The sequence below is a fragment of the Bos indicus genome, chromosome 8 (genome assembly GCF_029378745.1).
Source record: "Bos indicus isolate NIAB-ARS_2022 breed Sahiwal x Tharparkar chromosome 8, NIAB-ARS_B.indTharparkar_mat_pri_1.0, whole genome shotgun sequence".
Classification (NCBI taxonomy): Eukaryota; Metazoa; Chordata; class Mammalia; order Artiodactyla; family Bovidae; genus Bos; species Bos indicus.
The window spans coordinates 101589696-101610902 of NC_091767.1; the positions used below are offsets into that span (position 1 = coordinate 101589696).

The following is a 21207-nucleotide window of genomic DNA, read 5'->3' on the forward strand; positions in this document are numbered from 1 at the left end:
AACAAAGGTCCGTCTAGTCAAGGCTATAGTTTTTCCAGTGGTCATGTATGGATGTGAGAGTTGGACTATAAAGAAAGCTGAGTGCCAAAGAATTGATGCTTCTGAACTGTGGTGTTGGAGAAGACTCTTGAGAGTCTCTTGGACTGCAAGGAGATCCAACTAGTCCACCCTAAAGGAGATCAGTCCTGGGTCTTCATTGGAAGGACTGATGTTGAAGCTGAAACTCCAATACTTTGGCCACCTGATGTGAAGAGCTGACTCATTACAAAAGACCCTGATGCTGGCAAAGATTGAGGGCAGGGGGAGAAGGGGATGACAGAGGATGAGATGGTTGGATGGCATCACCAGCTCGATGGACATGGGTCTGGATGGACTCCGGGAGTTGGTGATGGACAGGGAGGCCTGGCGTGCTGCAGTTCATGGGGTCGCAAAGAGTCGGACACGACTGAGCGACTGAACTGAACTGAACTGAACTGAATGGCTACTTATATTAACCATGTTCCAAAGATAAAAGTGGAAGAGGTTTTTAAAAAATTCATATATTCCCATCTCAAAAGTGAAGGGATCTACCAAAAAAACTATCCTAGAAATATGGATCTTTTTTAAAATTTAACTTTATTAGGGCAGATTTTAGATACGGTAAAACCCACCTACATTTTAAATGCAGTTTGACAACCTTTGACAAATGACTCATATGACCACAAAAAAGAAAACTTCACCTGAATTTTTAAATTACCAATTTGATTTTTAAAACAGGCATAGGGCTATTTGTATGTTAGTCACTAAGTTGTGTTTGACTTTAGCAACATCACGGATGGAAGCTTGCCCATCCCTTGTCCATGGAATTCTCCAAGGCAAGAATACTGGAGTAGGTAGCCATTCCTTTCTCCAGGGGATCTTTCCAACTCAGGGATCAAACCCAGGTCTCCAACACTGCAGGCAGACTCTTTACTGTCTGAGCCACTAGGGAAGCCAGTTTTCTATTTCTTTTGTACTTATGTTTTTCAAGCAATTTGTCCACTTCATCTAAATTTCCTGGCTTAAAACTGTTCATAGTATTCATCTGAGATCCATCTTAACCTGGTCAGGATACCATGACAAAATACGACAGGGTGATTTAAATAATAAAAATTTACTTTCTCACAGTTTTGGAGAATAGAAGTCCAAAATCAAGGGTCAGCATTGTCACTTTCTAGTGAGGACTCTTTTCCTGCCTTATAGACAGCCACCTTTTCACATGGTCCTCACATGGCAGGGTGGAAGGAAAAAGCAAGCTCTCTTCTTAAAAAGACACTAATCCCTTTGTGAACCCCATTCCAAAGGGCCCATCTCCAAAGACTCTGGGGATAAGAGCTTAAACATATGAATTTTAGGGGTATACAAACATTCATCCCATCAGTTTAGTTGCTCAATCGTGTCTGACTCTTTTGTGACTTCATGGATTGCAGCACGCCAGGCTTCCCTGTCCATCACCAACTCCTGGAGTTCACTCAAACTCATGTCCATCGAGTCGGTGATGCCATCCAACCATCTCATCCTCTGTCTTCCCCTTCTCCTCCTGCCTTCAATCTTTCCCAGCATCAGGTCTTTTCTAATGAGTCAGCTCTTCGCATCAGGTGGCCAAAGTACTGGAGCTTCAGCATCAGTCCTTCCAATGAATATTCAGGACTGATTTCCTTTAGGATGGACTGGTTTGACCTCTTTGTAGTCCAAGGGACTCTCAAGAGTCTTCTCCAACACCACAGTTCAAAAGCATCAATTCTTCGGCGCTCAGCTTTCTTTACAATCCAACTCTCAAATCCATACATGACCATTGGAAAAACCATAGCTTTGACTAGATGGATTGTTGGCACAGCAATGTCTCTGTTTTTAATATGCTATCTAGGTTGGTCATAACTTTTCTTCCAAGGAGCGAGCGTCTTTTAATTTCATGGCTGCAGTCACCATCTGCAGTGATTTGGGAGCTCAAGTAAATAAAGTCTCTCACTGTTTCCACTGTCTCCCCATCTATTTGCCATGAAGTGATGGGACCAGATACCATGATCTTAGGTTTTTGAATGAGTTTTAGGTCAGATTTTTCACTCTCCTCTTTCACTTTCATCAAGAAGCTCTTTTGTTCCTCTCTGCTTTCTGCCATAAGGATGGCGTCATCTATATATCTGAGGTTACTGATATTTCTCCTAGCAATCTTGATTCCAGCTTGTGCTTCATCCAGCCCTGCATTTCACATGATGTACTCTGCATATAAGTTAAATAAGCAGGGTGACAATATACAGCCTTGATGTACTCTTTTCCCAGTTTGAAATCAGTCCATTGTTTCATGTCCAGTTGCAACTGTTGCTACTTGACCTGCATACAGATTTCTCCGGAGGCAGGTAAGGTGTTCTGGTATTCCCATCTTTTGAAGAATTTTCCACAGTTCGTTGTTATCCACACAGGTTTCCCTGGTGGCTCAGCTGGTAAAGAATCCACCTTCAATGTGGGAAACCTGGGTTTGATCCCTGGGTTGGGAAGATCCCCTGGAGAAGGGAAAGGCTACCCACTCCGGTGTTTTGGCCTGGAGAATTCCATGGACTGTATATAGTCCATGAGGTTGCAGAGAGTTGGACATGACTGAGCGACTTTCACTTTCACTTCACTTTCCCTTTCTGTTAGAACCATTTGGTGATGAGGTGGTTTCCTTGCCCTTCAAGAAACAGAGTGGGCCCTAACTTAGTCTCTTCCTATTAATGGTGAAACAGGAGGGAGGGGAGCAAGGCACAACTTTGGGTGCTTTCCTGGTGGCTCAGACGTTAGAGTCTGCCTGCAGTGCGGGAGACTCGGGTTTGATTCCTGGGTTGGGAAGATCCCCTGGAGAAGGAAATGGCAACCCACTCCAGTTCTCTTGCCTGGAAAATTCCATGGATGGAGGAGCCTGGTAGGCCACATTCCATAGTATTGCAAAGATCAGACACGATTGGGCAACTTCATTCTTGCTTTTTTGATGATCCAGCAAATGTCAGCAATTTGATCTCTGGTTCCTCTGCCTTTCCTAAATCCACCTTGAACATCTGGAAGTTCACAGTTCATGTACTGTTGAAGCCTGGCTTGGAGAATTTTGAGCATTACTTTGCTAATGGGTGAGATGAGTGCAATTGTGCAGTAGTCTGAAAATTTTTTGGCATTGCCTTTCTCTGGGATTGAAATGAAAACAGCTTTTCCAGTCCTGTGGCCACTGCTGAGTTTTCCAAATTTGCTGGCATATTCAATGCAGCACTTTAAAAGCATTATCTTTTAGGATTTCAAATAACTTCTCCAGGTCTTCCCAGGTGGCATCAGTGGTAAAGAACCCACCTGCCAATGCAGGAGACCAAAGAGACACAGGTTCAATCCCTGGGTCGGGAAGATCCCCTGCAGGAGGACATGGCAATCCACTCCAGTATTCAATCCATAAAAGTACCTCTTTAATGTCTACAGGATCCTTCTTGATACTGGTAACTTACCTTCTTTTTCTGTCTACTTAGAAGTTTATTAATTTTACTGATCTATTAAAAAGCAGCTACTGCTTTCATTATCCTCATTTTCTTCATTCCGCTATTTACTTGGGGTTTAATTTGTCCTTCTTATGCTACACTTAGAAGCTTATTCATTTTACACATTTTCTCCTTTTCTAATAAAACATTTAAAGATGTAAATTTTCTCCTAAGAACAGCTCTAGCTGAATCCTATAAACTTTAGTAAGCCATGTTTTCCTTTTAATTCACTTCAAAATATCTTCTAATTTCCCTGGTGTTTTCTTATTTGATCTATGGATTATATGTTACTTTTTTTTTTTAATTGTTTTATTTATTTTCTGCACAGGCACATGTGATAGAAGGGACCTTTTTTTTTTTTTTTTTTTTAAAGATAATTCATACAACTACTGATTGATTATACAGAGCCATTTCTCAGTCCTCTTTTCTTTCCACTTAAGAAAATTAAAATGTATCATGATGAGAATGATTAATGCCAAAACAAGATTTCTGGCTTATCATTTAGGGTACAAATACACACTTCATTGCTTGACATTTTATTGAATGCTAAGCAAGACTAAGCATCTCTGCCTTCGTTGTACAGAGCTGAAGCAGAAAAGCAGGGAGGGGGAGACAGCACTATTGTCCTTGGCGGGGAAGATGTAAGCCCCTGTTGTCCTGTCTCGTTGTGGGGAGGCTAACCCATGTTCTGCCGGTTGCCATAGCCTCTAGGATGGGTGTCCTTCCAGTCATCCCACTCTCGAGCTCTGCACACTGCCTGCTCATCATCCTCTTCCTCCTCATGCTCCTGATCTTCTTGTTGCTGAGCTGCCCTTTTGAACTCTGACATTGTCGTGGCTATTCCCTGATCTGGTAACGCTCCAAATTTCCGATGCTGTTCATACCAGTCATTCACTGTCATAGATGCCAGACTTGGATAACCAGCTCCAAATACTTTGGCTTGGGCCATGTTCTGAGTGAGAACAAACGGTTTCATTGGAGGCCTGTCCTGATGAGATGACTGAGAAGTTGATGCCTCGTGTGTGGAGTCTTTTTCTCTCAAGATCTTTATCTCCTGGTCAATGCTCTCAATCTCTTCTAAGCTGATACCAATCCACCTTCGAAGGTGAAGGAGGTAATATTCACGAACATGCTCGTCATCTGCTTGACCACTTTCCACAGCAGATTTCAGTGCAGACAACCTATGCTCCACCTCCTTCTTCTGCTTGTATCTCTCTTTTTTAGCCTGTCTCTGAGATGCCATAGCAATGATGCTAGGATAGGCCATGGAGGAATTAGCAGTGTTATTTCCAGCTAAGTTGGTCTTGGTTTTGGGCAGCTCAAACTTTGCCACGTGATAGTACTGGCACTGAGTTAAGAAGTTTAAGAAGTGTTCTCGAGCCCACTGCAAATGATCTAGACGCTTGCTGGGACTGACTTGTTTCATGGTGAACGCTCCTTGAAATGCTGGCACCATCAGGTATTTCAGGTCAGTGGACGCGATCTCCTCCAAATCTTCATTTTGGCTGAACAAGTCAAGCTGTGACAACATTTCAGCAGCCTTCTTCAGGAGATCCAGTCCCTTGAACACCTTATCTTGGATTATTTGGGAGCTGGTGGGTTCAGCTGCGATTTCCACTTCATCCAAAAGCTGCTTGCTGGTTTCGAACAGCTCGGGGAGCCGCGGGAGCAGTAACTCGTCTTCAGCTGCTGCCATCTTAGGGAAGGAGGAACCCCAAATTTATTTTTTAATTGAAGGATAATTGCTTTACAGAATTTTGTTGTTTTCTGTCAAACCTCAACATGAATCAGCCATAGATAGACATATATATGTATGTATACATATATACATAGGGGAGGAGAGGGTTAGATGTATGGAGAGAGTAACATGGAAACTTACATTACCATATGTAAAATAGATAGCCAATGGGAATTTGCTGTATTTCTCAGGAAACTCAAACAGGGGCTTTGTGTCAACATGGAGGGGTGGGATGTGGAGGGAGATGGGAGACAGGTTCAAGAAGGAGGGGATATATGTATATGTATACCTGTATATGTATAGTTTCTTTTCCTAAGCAATTGGAGATTTCTTCTCAAATATTTGAGTATTATTTTTTAAAATTTCTAGTTCTAATATAACTCTAATACCTAATTTTAATGCACTCATATTTAACTGAGACCTATTTAAGGACCCAGCATATAGTCTACCTCGCAGACCACTTCATGTGAACCTGAGCATGTATCCTGATAGTGCTGGGGAGACTATTCCATTGTCAATTAGGTCAAGCTGGTTGAGAGTACTGAAAACTTCAGTATTAGAGGACCTACAGACTTCTTTTAAAGGGTCACATAAATATTTTAGACTTCGTGGGCCATCCAGGCTCTGACCCAGCTATTCATCTCTGCAGTTATAAAATGAAAGCAGTCAGAGGTAAGATGTAAACAAGTAGGCACGACTGTGTTCAAATAAAACTTTATATACAGACAATGAAATTTAATTTCATGTAAGTTTCACAATCATAACAAAATATTCTTTGTGTTTTTCACCATTTAAAGTGTAAAAATCAGGGACTTCCCTGGTGGTTCACTGGTTAAGATTCCATGCTTTCAAGGTAGGGGTCTCCAGGTCAATCCTTGGTTGAGGAACTAAGATCCCACATGCTGTGCCATAGGGTCAAAAAATAACAATAAAAATTTTTTTTAATGGAATAATATGAGGTATATAGTTTATTTTTTTATGTAAAAATCAGTCTCAGTTCATGGGCAATACAAAAATGAGCAACTGGAATGGATCTGGCCAACAGGAGAATTTGCTAACCCTGTTCTGTATCCTTACTAATTTTTATGTACTGGGCTATCAATTACTGAGAGAGGAGTATTGAAATCTCCAGCTATAATGGTGGATTTTTCTATTTCTTTATTTAGTTGTTAGTATTATGTATTCTGAAGCTCTACAATTAGGTGAAAAATATATATATGTATCAAGAAATATAAATAAATATATGGAATACAAAGTAATAAATGATAAATAAAATAGAATATAAAAAATAATCTTAAGAAAACCAGGACAGAAAGCAGAAACAGAATGAATATAAATAGAAAACAAAAAGCAAGATGACAAACTTAAACCCAACCATATCAATAATTATATAAAGTGAAAATGGCATAAAGATTCCAATTGAAAGGCAGAAGTTACAACAGTCTGGATAAAAGCAAAATTCAATTATATGGTGTGAATAAGAAACTCATTTTAAATATAAAAATCTCAGGTTAAAGCTAAAAAGACGAGTAAAGAGAAATATGTAAACACTAATCATAAGAAAGATAAAGTGGCTGTACTAATATCAAAGTAGACTTCAGGAAAAGAAATATCACCAGGGATAAAGAAAGACACTTCATAATGATAAAGGGATCAATTTATCAATAAAACATAATACATCACACATAAAACATGCACATAAATGGCAGATAACCTCTGGTTTTCAATTATGTTTACTTTTTTGGTTAGTTTTTTTTAAGTGATTACTCTGGAGTTTAATCAACAATAAGTTTCTTTAACTTACCCCAGTCTACCTTAAAATAATACTATAATACATAGGTATTATGTAAGAACTTTTCAAAGTATACATCTGTTTCTCTTATCATACATATTCTTTGTATTACTGTCATATATTGTACTTTTCACATTTGCTACAACCCCCCCAACTATATTAATTTTATCTTGCTTTAAATAATCAATTACCTTTTTTCCTTTTTGCATCTTGTTTTAATCACTTGTATCTTATGGAGCTTTCCATAGAGAGCATTCTAGAGTTTTTTTCAAAAATTTTTTACTATGGTATAATACACATAAAATCACTATCTTTAAACACAGAATTCAGTGATGTTAAATACATTCATAATGTGCAACTATCACAACCATTCATTTCCATAACACTTTTCACCTTGTGTTGATAAAACTGAAATTCTATATCCATTAAATGAAGCTCCCTAAACCCTCTTCTTCCAGTCCCTAGCAACCACCATTCTACTCTCTCGCTCTAAGATTCTGTCTACTCTAAGTATTCTTTCTCATTTCTTTTTGAGCATATTAGATAGCTATTTTCTTTATGGTTACCATGGGGATTACTTTTAACATCCTAAAGTTATAACACTCTAATTTGAATTTAGTCCGGCTTAACTTCAATAACATACAAAAACTCTGCTCCTTTATAGATCTGTCCCCACCTCTTTCCACTATTACCACAAAAAATAGATCTTTAAACAATGTGTGCCCAGAAAAACAAACAATTCATTTAAATGTTATCAGTCTCCTAAATTATGTAGAAAACAAAATGTGGAATTACAAACCAAGTCACTTGAGAACTTTAGATTAATAATTAAAAAAAAAAGTGTATTAGGCCCTTAAATCTGCAGAGAAGAAAAAGTGGATTACAAACCACTGTTTGAATGATATAGGCTTTTACAGTGGCATTCACTGAGATCTTTACTTCCTCAAATAAATGGCTTTGAGCTACTGTCTACTGTCTTTTTTCATTTCACCCCAAGGGACCCCTTTGAATATTTCTTACAGGGCAGATCTAGTTAAGTAATAAACTTTTTCAGTTTTTACTCATCTGGGAATGTCTTAATTTCTCTCTCACATTTGAAGGACAAATTTACCAAACACAGGATACTTGGTTAACAGTTACATTCTTTGACAACTTTGAATATATTGGCCCACTGACTTTTGTCCAAGTTCCTGAAGAGAAATCTGCTCATATTCTTATTAAGGATCCCTTGCATGCGATGAGTCGATTCTCTCGCAATGCTTTTGGATTTTCTCTTTATCTCTGACTTCCAAAAGTTTGGTTTCAAATGTGTCTCAGTGTGGGTCTCATCAAATTCATCTTACCTGGAGTTCATAAAGGTTCTTAGATGTTTATATTCATATTTTTCATCAAATTTGGTATTGTGGTAATGCTGGAAATCAGATTCTTCCCTTTTCTCAGGGTTTTCTTGTCTGTGTTATTGTTTTTCTGATTCTTTTGGACTGTCTCTATGCCAAGAATAAGCTTGAGGTGTAAATTTAAGTCCTTCTCAAGTGTCTTCTGAGCCTTTTCCTGGGCATGCACTAATACTTTCTAATTTTCCCTGTAGATGCAGTTGTGTTTTTAATGTCCTAGTCTTTAATATTTGCTTCCCAAAAGGGGATAGGGGAAGGAAAATGAAGGGGAGGAAGGTGTAGAAAACACCAACCCTTTATATCCTCTGAAAGTCACATGTACTGGGGGTGAGAGGTGCTGACCAAAGGGAGAGATGCAAGAAGAATGGCTGCCTGCCTCTTCGCATCTATGTGATCAGAAGGAGCAATCAGAGCACAGATCCTTGAAGCTTTTGCCCACCCTGGCTCCTATTTGTAAGCTGCTCTGGAACTCACACAGCTGCCTGCCATGTGACTGAGGGTGAGGGATGGTAGCTGCTACTGTGCTGAGAGCTAAAATTGACCATAATTAACCACAGTTTACCTTCCAAGTCTTCCCCTGGAACTCGCAGGCCTTCAAGACTCCAGAGTTCCAAATTAGTTACAGGCAGATTCTGCCAGCCCAATTGTCATTTAGGTAGAAAGACTGCTGGTGCTTCTTACTCTACCACCTTTCCAGAATCCCTCAATTATCTTTGAACTTAACCAAAAACATGAGGAAGAAAAGTCACATATCCACATATTTACCACTTTGTGTAGACCCAAATTTCCACCTGGTATCACTTTCCTCAAGTCTGAGGAATTTCCTTTTCCATTTCATAAAATTTAAGTCTGTTACTAACAAATGTTCTCAGCTTTTGTGTGCCTCAAAAAAGCTTTAACTTTTATTTTTGAAAAATATTTTAACTGAACATAGAATTTCGGTCTGATTGTTATTTATCTTCAGTACTTTGAAGATGTTTCTCCATTGTCTTCTGATTTGCACCATTTGGGGGCAAGAACTCTCGTTACTCTTATCTTTGTTTCTCTGAAAAATGTGACTTTTTTCCTTCTGGCTACTTTTAAGATTTGTTCTGCATTCCTGGTTTTCAGCAATTTGATTATGATGAGCCTTGGTGTGGTTTCCACTGTATTTATCCTGCCTGTGGTTCATTGAACTTCTTGGATATGTGGGTTTACAGTTTCCACCAAATTTGGAATATTTTCAGTCATTATTTCTTTAGACATATTGGTTTCCCAACCCCCATCTTTTTTTCTGGGACTTCAAATATACATATGTTTAGAACCACTTTACTTTGTTCTACAGGTTACTAAGGCTCTGATTTTTTTTTTTCAGTTTTTTTTGGGTCTGTGTTTAGTTTCTACTGTTGACTTTAAATTCACTGATTATTTCTTTTATAGAATATTAGTGCTGTTAAAGCCATGCCTGTTTCTTTTTAGATGCTATATTTTTATCTCTAGAAGTTACATTTGATTTTTATTTTCTCCTTGTTATTTTCCTTTAAATCCTTTCCCATACTTTAGTAACTATTCCAAAGTCCAAATCTGCTAATTTCATCATCTGTCATTTTTTAGACCTGTTTCTGTTGACTGATTTTTCTTCTAGCTACAGGTCACAATTTTGTGGTTCATTCCATGTCTGGCAATTTTTGGTTGAATGCTCAACACTGTGAGCACCAGTATTTGTTTCATTCCTTTAAAGTGCCAAACTCCTTTCTGGAAAAAAGTTACTTTCAGATCAGCTAATTGTTTTATAGCTTGTTTTTAAGTCTTTTTAGGGTGGGTTTAGAATAGTCTTTATGGTAGAGCTGAAATATCACCCCTACTGGTCAGGCATGTATGGCTTAATATTCAGCAATAAATTCAAAGGCAGATTTCTGGAGCATTTTTCTCACAGATGGAAGCTAGTACTCCTATAGGCAGAAAGATAATAGAGGAAAACCCATGTAGAAATGTAACACTTCCACTTATATCTTGTTAGACAGCACTCAATCACATGAACACACCTAGCTATAAGAAGACTAGACAAGCAGTCATTTAATCTGGGTGACAACATGCCCTGATAAAAATTAGTGCTCTGTTGCTTAAGAAATTGGGGCACACAATAAATAGTCTCTGCCATCATCGTAAGATTACATTTAGAAGGCAAAGCATATGATTTATGTAGACAAGTGTAAAACATTTGTCTACAGAGCCAGACATCCTGGAATGTGAAGTCAAGTGGGCCTTAGGGAAGCATCACTACAAACAAAGCTAGTGGAGGAGATGGAATTCCAGTTGAGCTATTTCAAATCCGATGATGCTGTGAAAATGCTGCATTCGACATGCCAGCAAATTTGGAAAACTCAGCAGTGGCCACAGGACTGGAAAAGGTCAGTTTTCATTTCAATCCCAAAAAAGGCAATGCCAAAGAATCCTCAAACTATTGCACAATTGCATTCATCTCATCCACTAGCAAAGTAATGCTCAAAATTCTCCAAGCCAGGCTTCAAGAGTACATGAACTGTGAACTTCCAGATGTTCAAGCTGGATTCCTTTCACTGACAGGATCACAACAAACTGTTTCCTAAAGAGACAGGAATACCAAACCACCTGACCTGCCTCTTCAGAAATCTGTACGCAGGTCAGGAAGGAACAGTTAGAACTGGACATGGAACAGACTGGTTCCTGATAGGAAAAGGAGTACATCAAGGCTGTATATTGTCACCCTGCTTATTCAACTTACATGCAGAGTACATCATGAGAAATGCTGGGCTGCAGGAAGCACAAGCTGGAATCAAGATTGCCAGGAGAAATAACAATAACCTAAGATATGCAGATGACACCACCCTTATGGCAGAAAGCGAAGAGGAACTAAAGAGCCTCTTGAAGAAAGTAAAAGAGAGTGAAAAAGTTGGTTTAAAACTCAACATTCAGAAAATGAAGATCAAAGCATCTAGTTCCATCACTTCATGGCAAGTAGATGGGGAAACAGTGGAAACAGTGACAGACTTTATTTTCTTGGGTTCCAAAATCACTGCAGATGGTGACTGCAGCCATGAAATTAAAAGATGCTTGCTCCCTGGAAGAAAAGCTACGACCAAGCTAGATAGCATATTAAAAAGCAGAGACATTACTTTGCCAACAAAAGTCCGTCTAGTCAAGGCTACGGTTTTTCCAGTGGTCATGTATGGATGTGAGAGTTGGACTATACAGAAAGCTGAGTGCCGAAGAATTGATGCTTTTGAACTGTGGTGTTGGAGAAGACTCTTTAAAGTCCCTTGGACAGCAAGATCCAATTAGTCCATCCTAAAGGAAATCAGTCCTGAATATTCATTGGAAGGACTGATGCTGAAGCTGGAACTCCAATATTTTGGCCACCTGATGCAAAGAACAGACTCATTTGAAAAGACCCTGATGCTGGGAAAAACTGAAAAAGATCGAAGGTGGGAAAAGAAGGGGATGACAGAGGATGAGATGGCTGGATGGCATCACCGACTTGATGCACATGAGTTTGAGTATATTCTGGGAGTTGGTGATGGACAGGGAGGCCTGGCGTGCTGCAGTCCACGGAGGTGCACAAAGTTGGACATGACCGAGTGACTTAACTAAACTGAAACTACAAAAATTTTGTGATGAAGACAGTATACAAAAAGATCTTTCAACACAGTACTATACATGGCTTTCCTTTAGCAACCCATTATTAATGTGATTTTTAAAATTATTTATGTCTTTGAAGAACTACTTAAGTATCTTACAATGGGATTAAACTCTTTAAATGAGCCCTAGAAACTTTCCAATAAAATTTGTTCAAAATCAATCAGAAATATTTATTCAAAGAAGTCAAGAATTAAGAGTAACATAATCTTTAGTTTTTGAAATTTTTAGAGAATTGCAAATATTGAATCAAGTATTACAAAAGTATTTTTAATGTATAGGTGACCTAAAAAATAGAAGCAAAATTTTTAGGTACCAACAGGCCAGCCCCTTAGGAGGCCCCCTTTCAGTAAAAGGCAAAGTAAAATTAGAAATTTTCCATCTACCACAGGTATCGAAAAAGGAAGTATATGTCTGTTCAGAGATCTGAATGGAGAAATGTAAATACCCAGATTTTTACTTTCTCTTGTCTTCTGGTATGAATCCCCAAAGCAATATATTAGCATACACATTAGGGTGTGTTAGCAGGACTATACTGTGCTACGTGTGCACGCTCGGCTGTGTCTGACTCTGTGCAAGTCCATATACTACAGCCCGCCAGGCTCCTCTGTCCATGGAGTTTTCCAGGCAAGAATACTGGAGTGGGTTGCCGTTTCTACCCTAGCAAATCTAGCAGAGCAAACACAAAAGATTCTCAAAGAAGGAAAAATAGAATTTAGTTGAAGTTTATCTCATAACCAAAAATTATGAATCAAGTAAAAATAATATACCATAAGCAAAGATTAGCTGATACAAACCCCAGGAATATTAGCACCCCTAAGAACTCCATAATTGTAAAATCTGAGACTATAAAAATTGTTTTAAATAATTAAAAAATTAGGGGAAAAAACAATAGTGACCATAAAAAAAGAACACGATACTAAAAAAACAAAACTAGGTGGTCTTTAAAAAAACGCGTCAAATGGACACAGAAAAATGAAAAATATATGCCTTGAAATCAAATACTCAACAGAAGGATTAAACAGCATACCAGACAAAGCTGAACACTGAGTGAATCAGAAAACCATTTCAAGGAAATTATCCAAAATACAGGACTTTAAGGAGAAGGAGGTGACAATGAATGCAAGAGGTTAAACAAATGCAGGACTAAATGAGGTGGCCCAAAACATGTCTAACTGGAGTTCCAGAAGGAGGCAATTCTGTGGAAAGTTGGGGTCACTACTAAGCAGGATAAATTAAAGTAAGTCTGCAGCAATGGTCTTCAACCCTGGCTGCACCTTACATGTATCAGCTGCTGCTGCTGCTGCTAAGTCGCTTCAGTCGTGTCCGACTCTCTGCGACCCCAAAGACGACAGCCCATCAGGCTCTACCTTCCCTGGGATTCTCCAGGCAAGAACACTGGAGTGGGTTGCCATTTCCTTCTCCAAAGTATGAAAGTGAAAAGTGAAAGTGAAGTCGCTCAGTCGTGTCTGACTCTTCGTGACCCCATGGACTGCAGCCCACCAGGCTCTTCTGTCCATGGGATTTTCCAGGCAAGAGTACTGGAGTGGGGTGCCATTGCCTTCTCCGACATGTATCAGCTAAGAAGCTTTAAAAACAGTACCTAGGCCTCTCCTTCCCCAACCAGCAATTTCAGAATTGGTGTGGAGTACGTCAAGGTATCTGTATTTTCTTCAAAGTTTCCCAAGCTATTTTAGTGAACCCTCAGAGAACCAGCGATCCACACCCAGGCATAGCTAGAGACACAGAACAAAATTAAAGAGAAAACTGTTAGAACAACTACAGAGAATTAATTCTATCTACACAATAATAACATAGGCTGACAAAAGGCTTCTCAACAACAGAGGCTAAAAGAATAATAAAACAGTACCTGCAAAGTACTAAGAGAAAATAACTGTCAACCTAAAAACACTGAACCTAGAATGAAACGGGATACAAGAGGAAATTCAAAACATAAAGACAAAACAGAGCAGACTACTGCTGCCAGATAAACTCACAGCTCATACATCTTTCTTTTCCTAAGTAATCAATCAATCCAGATGTCAGTCTTTCTGGTCATCTGTTCTAGTAGTTTATAAATATGATCAGACAAACTGACCTCGGTTTTAAAGTTAAAAGCAAACACGTTCCCCACCGCCCCCCACCCCCCCCCCACCCCACCCCCCCCCCGCCTAGATGTACCTAGCTCTAGGAGTAAGAGCCAAATTCTCCTTAAAAGTCTAACAGATCAAGAGGATAATCAGATTTTAGAACTTCAAATTCTAGTTATTTCCTTCATTCAGTAATTCTCTTTAAGTGTGGCTCCTCAAATGTCAGCATCATCATTCCTGGAACTTGTGGAAATGCAAAATTATCAGGACCCATCCTGGACCTACTGGCCTAGCAATTCTGAGGATGAACTCTGCAAATGTGCTTTAACACTCAGATGATTCTGAAGCCAAGTCAAATTTGAGAGCGCTTTCAGTCTCCTGCTCCTATTATCTACTGTTCACACTTTCACAAGAACAAACACCCTGTTGCTGCCCCACCAACGAATCTTCTAGAGTAATGGTCCATGGCTGACCAATTCTCATATACTTTTAATCTCTTCACTGAATTTTCTTTTCATTTTTCTCTTAACTGTCACTTCTCTTATAGGGGTTCTCACAGAAAGGTTGTGCACTCTTCCAAACATCAGTGTCTAGAAGGTGAGGTCCACTCTTCTCTAACTTCCTATAACTCCAAAAACCTTTGGATAAAAAAAATCTCGTCTTTTCTGAGACTCTCTACTCTCATGGCTTCCACTGTTAAGTGGCTGTGATATAGATTTCCAAATGTCTCTTATGATGCTGAAACCAGAAGAACCCACTACCTACCTGACGCTTCCATCTGGATGTTCCCAGAGGAACCTCAAATCAATGTATGAAATCTGAACATGCTATGTTGTCCAACCCTATTTTTTCTGTATTTTCTAAAATAAATGAAGGCACTACAATTCAGCTACACAATTATCCAAATCTAAAATCTGAAAATCAGCAGTGGAATTCCTTATTCAAACACTCAACTAATCACCAATTACCATCAATTTCACCTATGTTCTCTAATTCTCTCCATCACAACTGCTACTGCTACAGTAGAAATCTTCCTCCCTTACCAGGATTTCCTGTACAGCAAAAGCCTCCTAACTCCCTTGCTATCTCTTCAGTACTTCACTCCTCCAATTCATTTTACAGTCTTCAAATTTCAAGAACATTTAGTTTTAAAATCATGTGAGTTTATAAAATTTTAACTTAGTTTTAATACTTCTAAAGTCATCATCATTCAGTGCAAGCTTTTAAATCTAGCTCTTTTACTCAATAGTTCTAGATCACCAACTTATTGATAATTTATCACAATTATGTAACAAAGAATGCCAGTCAAAAATTAGATCCAAATTAATCCTTAAAATTTAAGGGTGCTGTAACTAGTAACTTCATCTATATGAACTTCACTGCCACAGATTTTAGTTTTTGTTATAAATAGTAGCACTTGATGTTATAAGATGAGCAAAATAAGAACACTGTGGAAAAAATGTTTGAAACCCAGGGAAGAAAATTCTCAAATTTTGAAAAAAAAAAAATGAAAACTTACCGTATACACCTGCAGAAGGAGTGGAATTGTTCATGGTAAAAGGTCCGTTAATGATGCCAGAAGAAAGAAGCTCATCAGACCCCCGCTGAAAAGCAAGAGCAATATTGTGTTAATAAAAATGAGTCTCTGATAATGATCCATAAATTTACTACTAAAAATTTTAAAAGCTAGCACTATTACTTAAATCTGATTATCACGGCATTTAAGGAGAACACCTCAAGAATCATAACATCTAAAGGCTGGAAGAGAACAGTAAAGGAAAATTATTGCACATCTACATGGCTGTTAACAATAAAAAAAAGAACTGCCATCACATAATTGGGAGCATAATCCTATAACCTTTTTTGATCAAACCCTCTGAGATGTTACAGCTGAAGTACCAAAAACCATATTCAGGGGTTGTATCCTAATTATTATTTTTGCAGTATACTTTTAAGTATATTTAGTGTATTTTAAACACAATTGGTATATTAAGCATGTTAAGTTTTTTAGTATGTTTTTAAGCATTTGCATGTGAATAATTTGTGCAGCACTCCCTTTTTCAGACATATATATAAAAATATATATATACTTTTTCATGATATATATATTGTATACATATATTCTTAAAAGTTGAACAAAAAGATGTAATTTATTTCTATATTGGCCAAATCCTTTAAATAAGTGATTTTTCTTCCATTATTCCTTAAATGGTCTTTATTGTGTATTATTTCTTAAATAACTACTCTTTTAAGTAATTTAGACTTTTTTTCAGGTAAGAGCTTGACCAATTTCAAAGTTGAATTATCAAAGCTAAAAGGTAAGTGAGCGGGACTAGCCTTTTCATTGTGACCATGAGGTCTATTACCAAGATTAAAACATTTATATATAGGAATGACAATAAGCAACATGTATAAATTTAAAACCAACCTATTTCAAATGGTAATTTGTTCAGCTCTCAGTCAATGTTTTTGGCCACATGTCACCACTTGTGAGATCTTAGTTCTCTGACCAGAGATCGAAACCTGGCCCCCGACAGCAGTAGAGAATTTCCTGATCCTCCCGACCCAGGAATCAAACCCATGTCTCCTGCTTGGCAGGTGGATTCTTTACTGCTGAGCCATGGGGGAGATCTAGTTATACATACACAATGTAATTAGTAGTGAATAGCAATCCCTTAAAGGTAAAAATATTCTTTCAATAAAGGAAACTTTCTAAAGTTTTAAAAAGAAATGCAAACTTTTTGATACCAACAAAAAGCAAATTCCCTGTCAGATAAATTGATAAAAGACTGGATTTTGACAAAATCAAAATGGAAAGGACTGCAAAAGAGATTTAATAAAGTTCCATTTGTAATTAACCTTTGAGAATAAGAGGGGCTTCCCTGGTAGCTCAGTCAGTAAAGAACCTGCCTGAAGTGCAAGAGACCTGGGTTCAATCCCTGGGTCAGGAAGATGCCCTGGAAAAGGAAATGGCCAACCACTCCAGTATTCTTGCCTGGAAAATCCCATAGACAGAGGAGCCTGGTGGGCTACAGTCCATGAGATGGCAAGAGTAGGACATAAGAAGAATAAACAATGTGGCACTAGAACTTTCCTTCAGCACACTGATGATATCTGTTTAGGAAAAAAACGAGGTCAAAATTTTCACTATAACCATCTTCATTTAAACATTTTTGCATACTTATCCAATTATATCAGGAAAATATATAAATGTTAATTAGCTAGATCATTTTCATAGTTGTGTTATCCTAATACACACTGTACAAAGTTATAATATGAATCTATGTTTCTCTGTAATCTTTTTAACTGATAAGTTTTTGTCACATTGTTAGTCTCCATCATAATTATTTAATGAATTCTTAAATTCTGTAATTGCCTACTATTTCCCTACTACTCAATATTAGCACCACATGTAAGTTATTGATCCCCAAAATTATGCTGCATTTAGAATACAGTATTTTCTTCTATCCATAGAATAAATATTCAGAAGTAAAAGAGACAATCTTTTCTTTTTGAGTGAAGGTAAAACTGTAAGAAATCTCAAACTTCTGTTTAACAATATATAGTAACTTCAAGTTACTAATATACTACAAATGACTACTAAGATGCATTTTTGCTTCTACAGTAAAAGTGAAAGTCACTCAGTTGTGTCCGAATCTTTGCAACTCCATGGACTATACAGTCCATGGAATTCTCCAGGCCAGAATACTGGAATGGGTAGTCATTCCCAACCCAGGGATCGAACCCAGGTCTCCTGAACCACAGGTGGATTCTTTACCAGCTGAGCCACAAGGGAAGCCCAAGAATACTGCTGTGTGTAGCCTATCCCTTCTCCAGCGGATCTTCCCAATCCAGGAATCAAACCAGTCTCCTGCATTGCAGGTGGATTCTTTACCAGATGAGCTACTTCCAAAGGGTTCTTCAAATATTGTTGGAATTGGCACATGACCGCCACAATTTTAATATTACTCAGTTTGGCTCACAGTCTGTGTAATAAAGAATCTAACCTTGTTCAAAGAGAGGTCTGGTTTTTGCCCTCTCCTTCTAGGAGGTAATCTCTAAATCCCTGGTAAAGTTATGCCTGAGAAAGTGTCTTTTTTTTTTTAAACTTGAGGGGATTTGAGTCACCAGACAGTATTACAGGCAAGGTTGACGACATGGCTGGAGGGGCTGGAGAGTGAATTCTAAGATTAGCCTCCAGAGCAATCAAGTATGCTTAACACAGAGTTGTTGGTCATGCTACATAGAATTGCTGTTTTGTAGCTTAGTCGCTAAATCATGTCTGACTCATGTCTGTGACGCCATGGACTGCAGTGCACCAGGGTCCTCTGTCTATGTTCAAGGCAAGAACACTGGAGTGGGTTGCCATTTCCTTCTCCAGGGGATCTTCCAGACCCAGGGATCCAAACTGGGTCTCCCGCACTGCAGGCAGATTCTATACCATTTGAGCCACCAGGGAAGCCTGTTCCCTAACTTGACTGTTGGCCTAATTCCTCTCATGGATAAATGATGAATCAATAGAGCAAATATATTAAAACTATTCATTTGAAGGATTTTTTAAAACTTTATTCTTCACCTTTAAATCACCATTTAGATTTCTAACTGTAAAAGACAAATTTAGTCCAAAAATGTGATCTACTAGTCAAATATTTACAAAAAGATAAATTTATATGGCATATTAAGTAAATTAATGAAACATCTTAACTGTTATATATCATGTTTCTACACGAAATATAAACTATAAAAGGAAATGGTGAACATTAGAGTCTTCAAAATAAAAGCATTTAAGTTTGATAATTCTACTAGCTCTTCTAATAGTAACAAGAAGCATTTTTTAAAAGAGTAGTAATAATAATGTAATAGTAGTAATAACAATAATCTAAAATAATGCATAAGTAAAGCAAACCCTATAGGATCCAATGAAATGCTGGAATGCTATTTTTATGTCTTATTATACAATAAGAAAAATTAAAATATTTGATTCCAAAGTTTTATACTTGGAAATAGCAGAGAGGGGGTTACTATTCATTTTACAGAATAAACAACGCGTATCTCAAATAATTTTGACACTTTAAAAAACTAATAACTTTTGACCCTAATAATTTCAGGATATGATAAAAGACAAAGATAGCAAAAAGAGCTTACATTTGAAAATGCAGTCATAAAAAAATACCGATAATCAAAATTTACTAGCTAAGCTTTTTTGCTCCCCAAAATTCATTTTCAAATCATAGAAAATAAAGGTTTTAAGACATTATAAAGCTCAAATCCCAAGTCGTATTACTTTGTAAGCTTTGTAAAAAGTGACAAAAACACAATCAGTTCACTAAACAACTATTCTTTCCTTGACATCAATTCTTTCTCCTGGGGGTGGGGAGTGGGGAATCACTGCCTGTAATTAACAGACTACTTCACAAAAAACAAAAGGTATTTATGAAAATTATGCTTAATATTTATATCCTAAGTGTCTGAAAACTAATTTTCCATTATAGTTAAGGAAGAGCAATGCAGACCTAGGTAAAACTGACTGTCTTGTAAGGGAGGAAAACGTTTGCCTTCTTCTCTTCTAGGTTCTTTGGCTGGTCTAAAAATTCAACTGACGCAAGACAGATTAACAGGAGAGAAACAAAATTTAATTTCATACATACAGGAACTCATGAAGATATGAGACTTTAAGAAGTGACCAGAGCATGCAATTTTTATGCCTTTTAGACAAAGAAAACAATTATTTGTGGAACTCTGACAAAACAAATGGCCTGGGGCTTAATCAGCCTTCTCTGCCTTGAATTTCCTATCTCTGGTGATAAAGATGACTTCTACGCTCCTTGTACTAATGTAAGGAAGATACTTTCACTTGGAAGATTTATTTCCTGCTTTCAGGGAGACAAAGGAGGGTCAGTATGCTTGCATCAACTGTTTCTTAAGTAACTTTAATTCAAAATAATCAACACACCAAAATGGCCTATTTGAGGGTGGCATATTTTGCTCCACCTCACTCTCTGCTGAGGCTTCCCTGGTGGCTCAGACAGTAAAGAATCTGCCCTGCAATGCGGGAGACCTGGGTTCGATCCCTGGGTTTGGAAGTTCCTCTGGAGGAGGGCATGGCAATCTACTCCAATCTTCTTGCCTGGAGAATCCCCATAGTCAGAGGAGCCTGGTGGGCTACAGTCTGCGGAGTCGCAAAGAGTCGGAAATGGCTGAGCGACTAAGCACAGCACTCTGTGCCAGCTATGGTGAGACATTATAGTTTGCGAGATGAAGAGAAGATAAGCAGAATGAAGACTCTAAATAAATGATGGAAAGCTTATTTGGATGAGTGACTGTAGATGATCAACAGAAGAAAACTGTTAAAAAAAAAAGTTAAAAAGTGAAAGAAAAATGACTGTACCACAGGTAAACAAATTAACATTAAACAAAAAGGCTTTAACAAATCAAATAATGAAGACATCATGGGGTGAGGGTGGAGCAGGAACAATACTTGCTCAACAGTCTCCTTAGAAACACACAGTAAATTTATAAAAGTGCAACAGTTTTTCTGCGGACTTGTTAGCTTTCTGGTTAAGTCAACACACCAATCAGCTTTACTGCCTCAAGTATCAATTATTGAAGCTCTCTCCTGCTTAAGAATAATTAAATACACAGGGCCAACAAAGCAAAGGAATAGTGCAATTAAGCACCACAGACAAAGTGTTTTATTATCAATTTGATGGGAAGTGGTTCTGTTTAGCATTAAAGTGAGATTATTAATATGACAAAAGGCAATCCACACAACTGCAAATCAGCCAATAAAATAACAGGTAAGGAAGATTCTGAAAATAAACCATTAATTAGCTTATGGTTAAATTTCAGATCATACCTAAATGCATGTGAAATTCAAGAATAAGGTATTTATTTTAGTCTATCAAGGTACTATGATCATAAAAAATATCAAAAAATACTCATTATTTTCCATGATACTAGAACTATCTTTTTTTATTAGGTACTAGGTTTGCTCTAAGGTATTAGCTTATAGTTAACACCATAGGTT

At 37.8% G+C, this 21207-nt stretch overlaps 2 protein-coding genes across 4 annotated transcripts in view; both read right to left on the reverse strand.

Annotated features, from left to right (window-relative positions):
- PTBP3 (polypyrimidine tract binding protein 3) overlaps positions 1–21207 on the reverse strand; it is a 91626-nt gene that overhangs the window by 53903 nt on the left and 16516 nt on the right. For all 3 annotated transcript variants that reach the window (XM_019966723.2, XM_019966724.2, XM_070795282.1), the window contains one exon: positions 15700–15784. In XM_019966723.2, the coding sequence (XP_019822282.2) occupies positions 15700–15784 (85 nt within the window). Of the gene's footprint in view, positions 1–15699; positions 15785–21207 lie in introns of those variants that run through there.
- Positions 4033–21207, reverse strand: part of LOC109563346 (immunoglobulin binding protein 1) — a 33676-nt gene continuing 16501 nt past the window's right edge. The window contains exons 2-3 of the mRNA XM_019966725.2: positions 15700–15784; positions 4033–5208 (exon numbers count right to left, since the gene is read on the reverse strand). Of these exons, the coding sequence (XP_019822284.1) occupies positions 4189–5208 (1020 nt within the window). The 5' untranslated portion in view covers positions 15700–15784 and the 3' untranslated portion in view covers positions 4033–4188. The remainder of the gene's footprint in view (positions 5209–15699; positions 15785–21207) is intronic.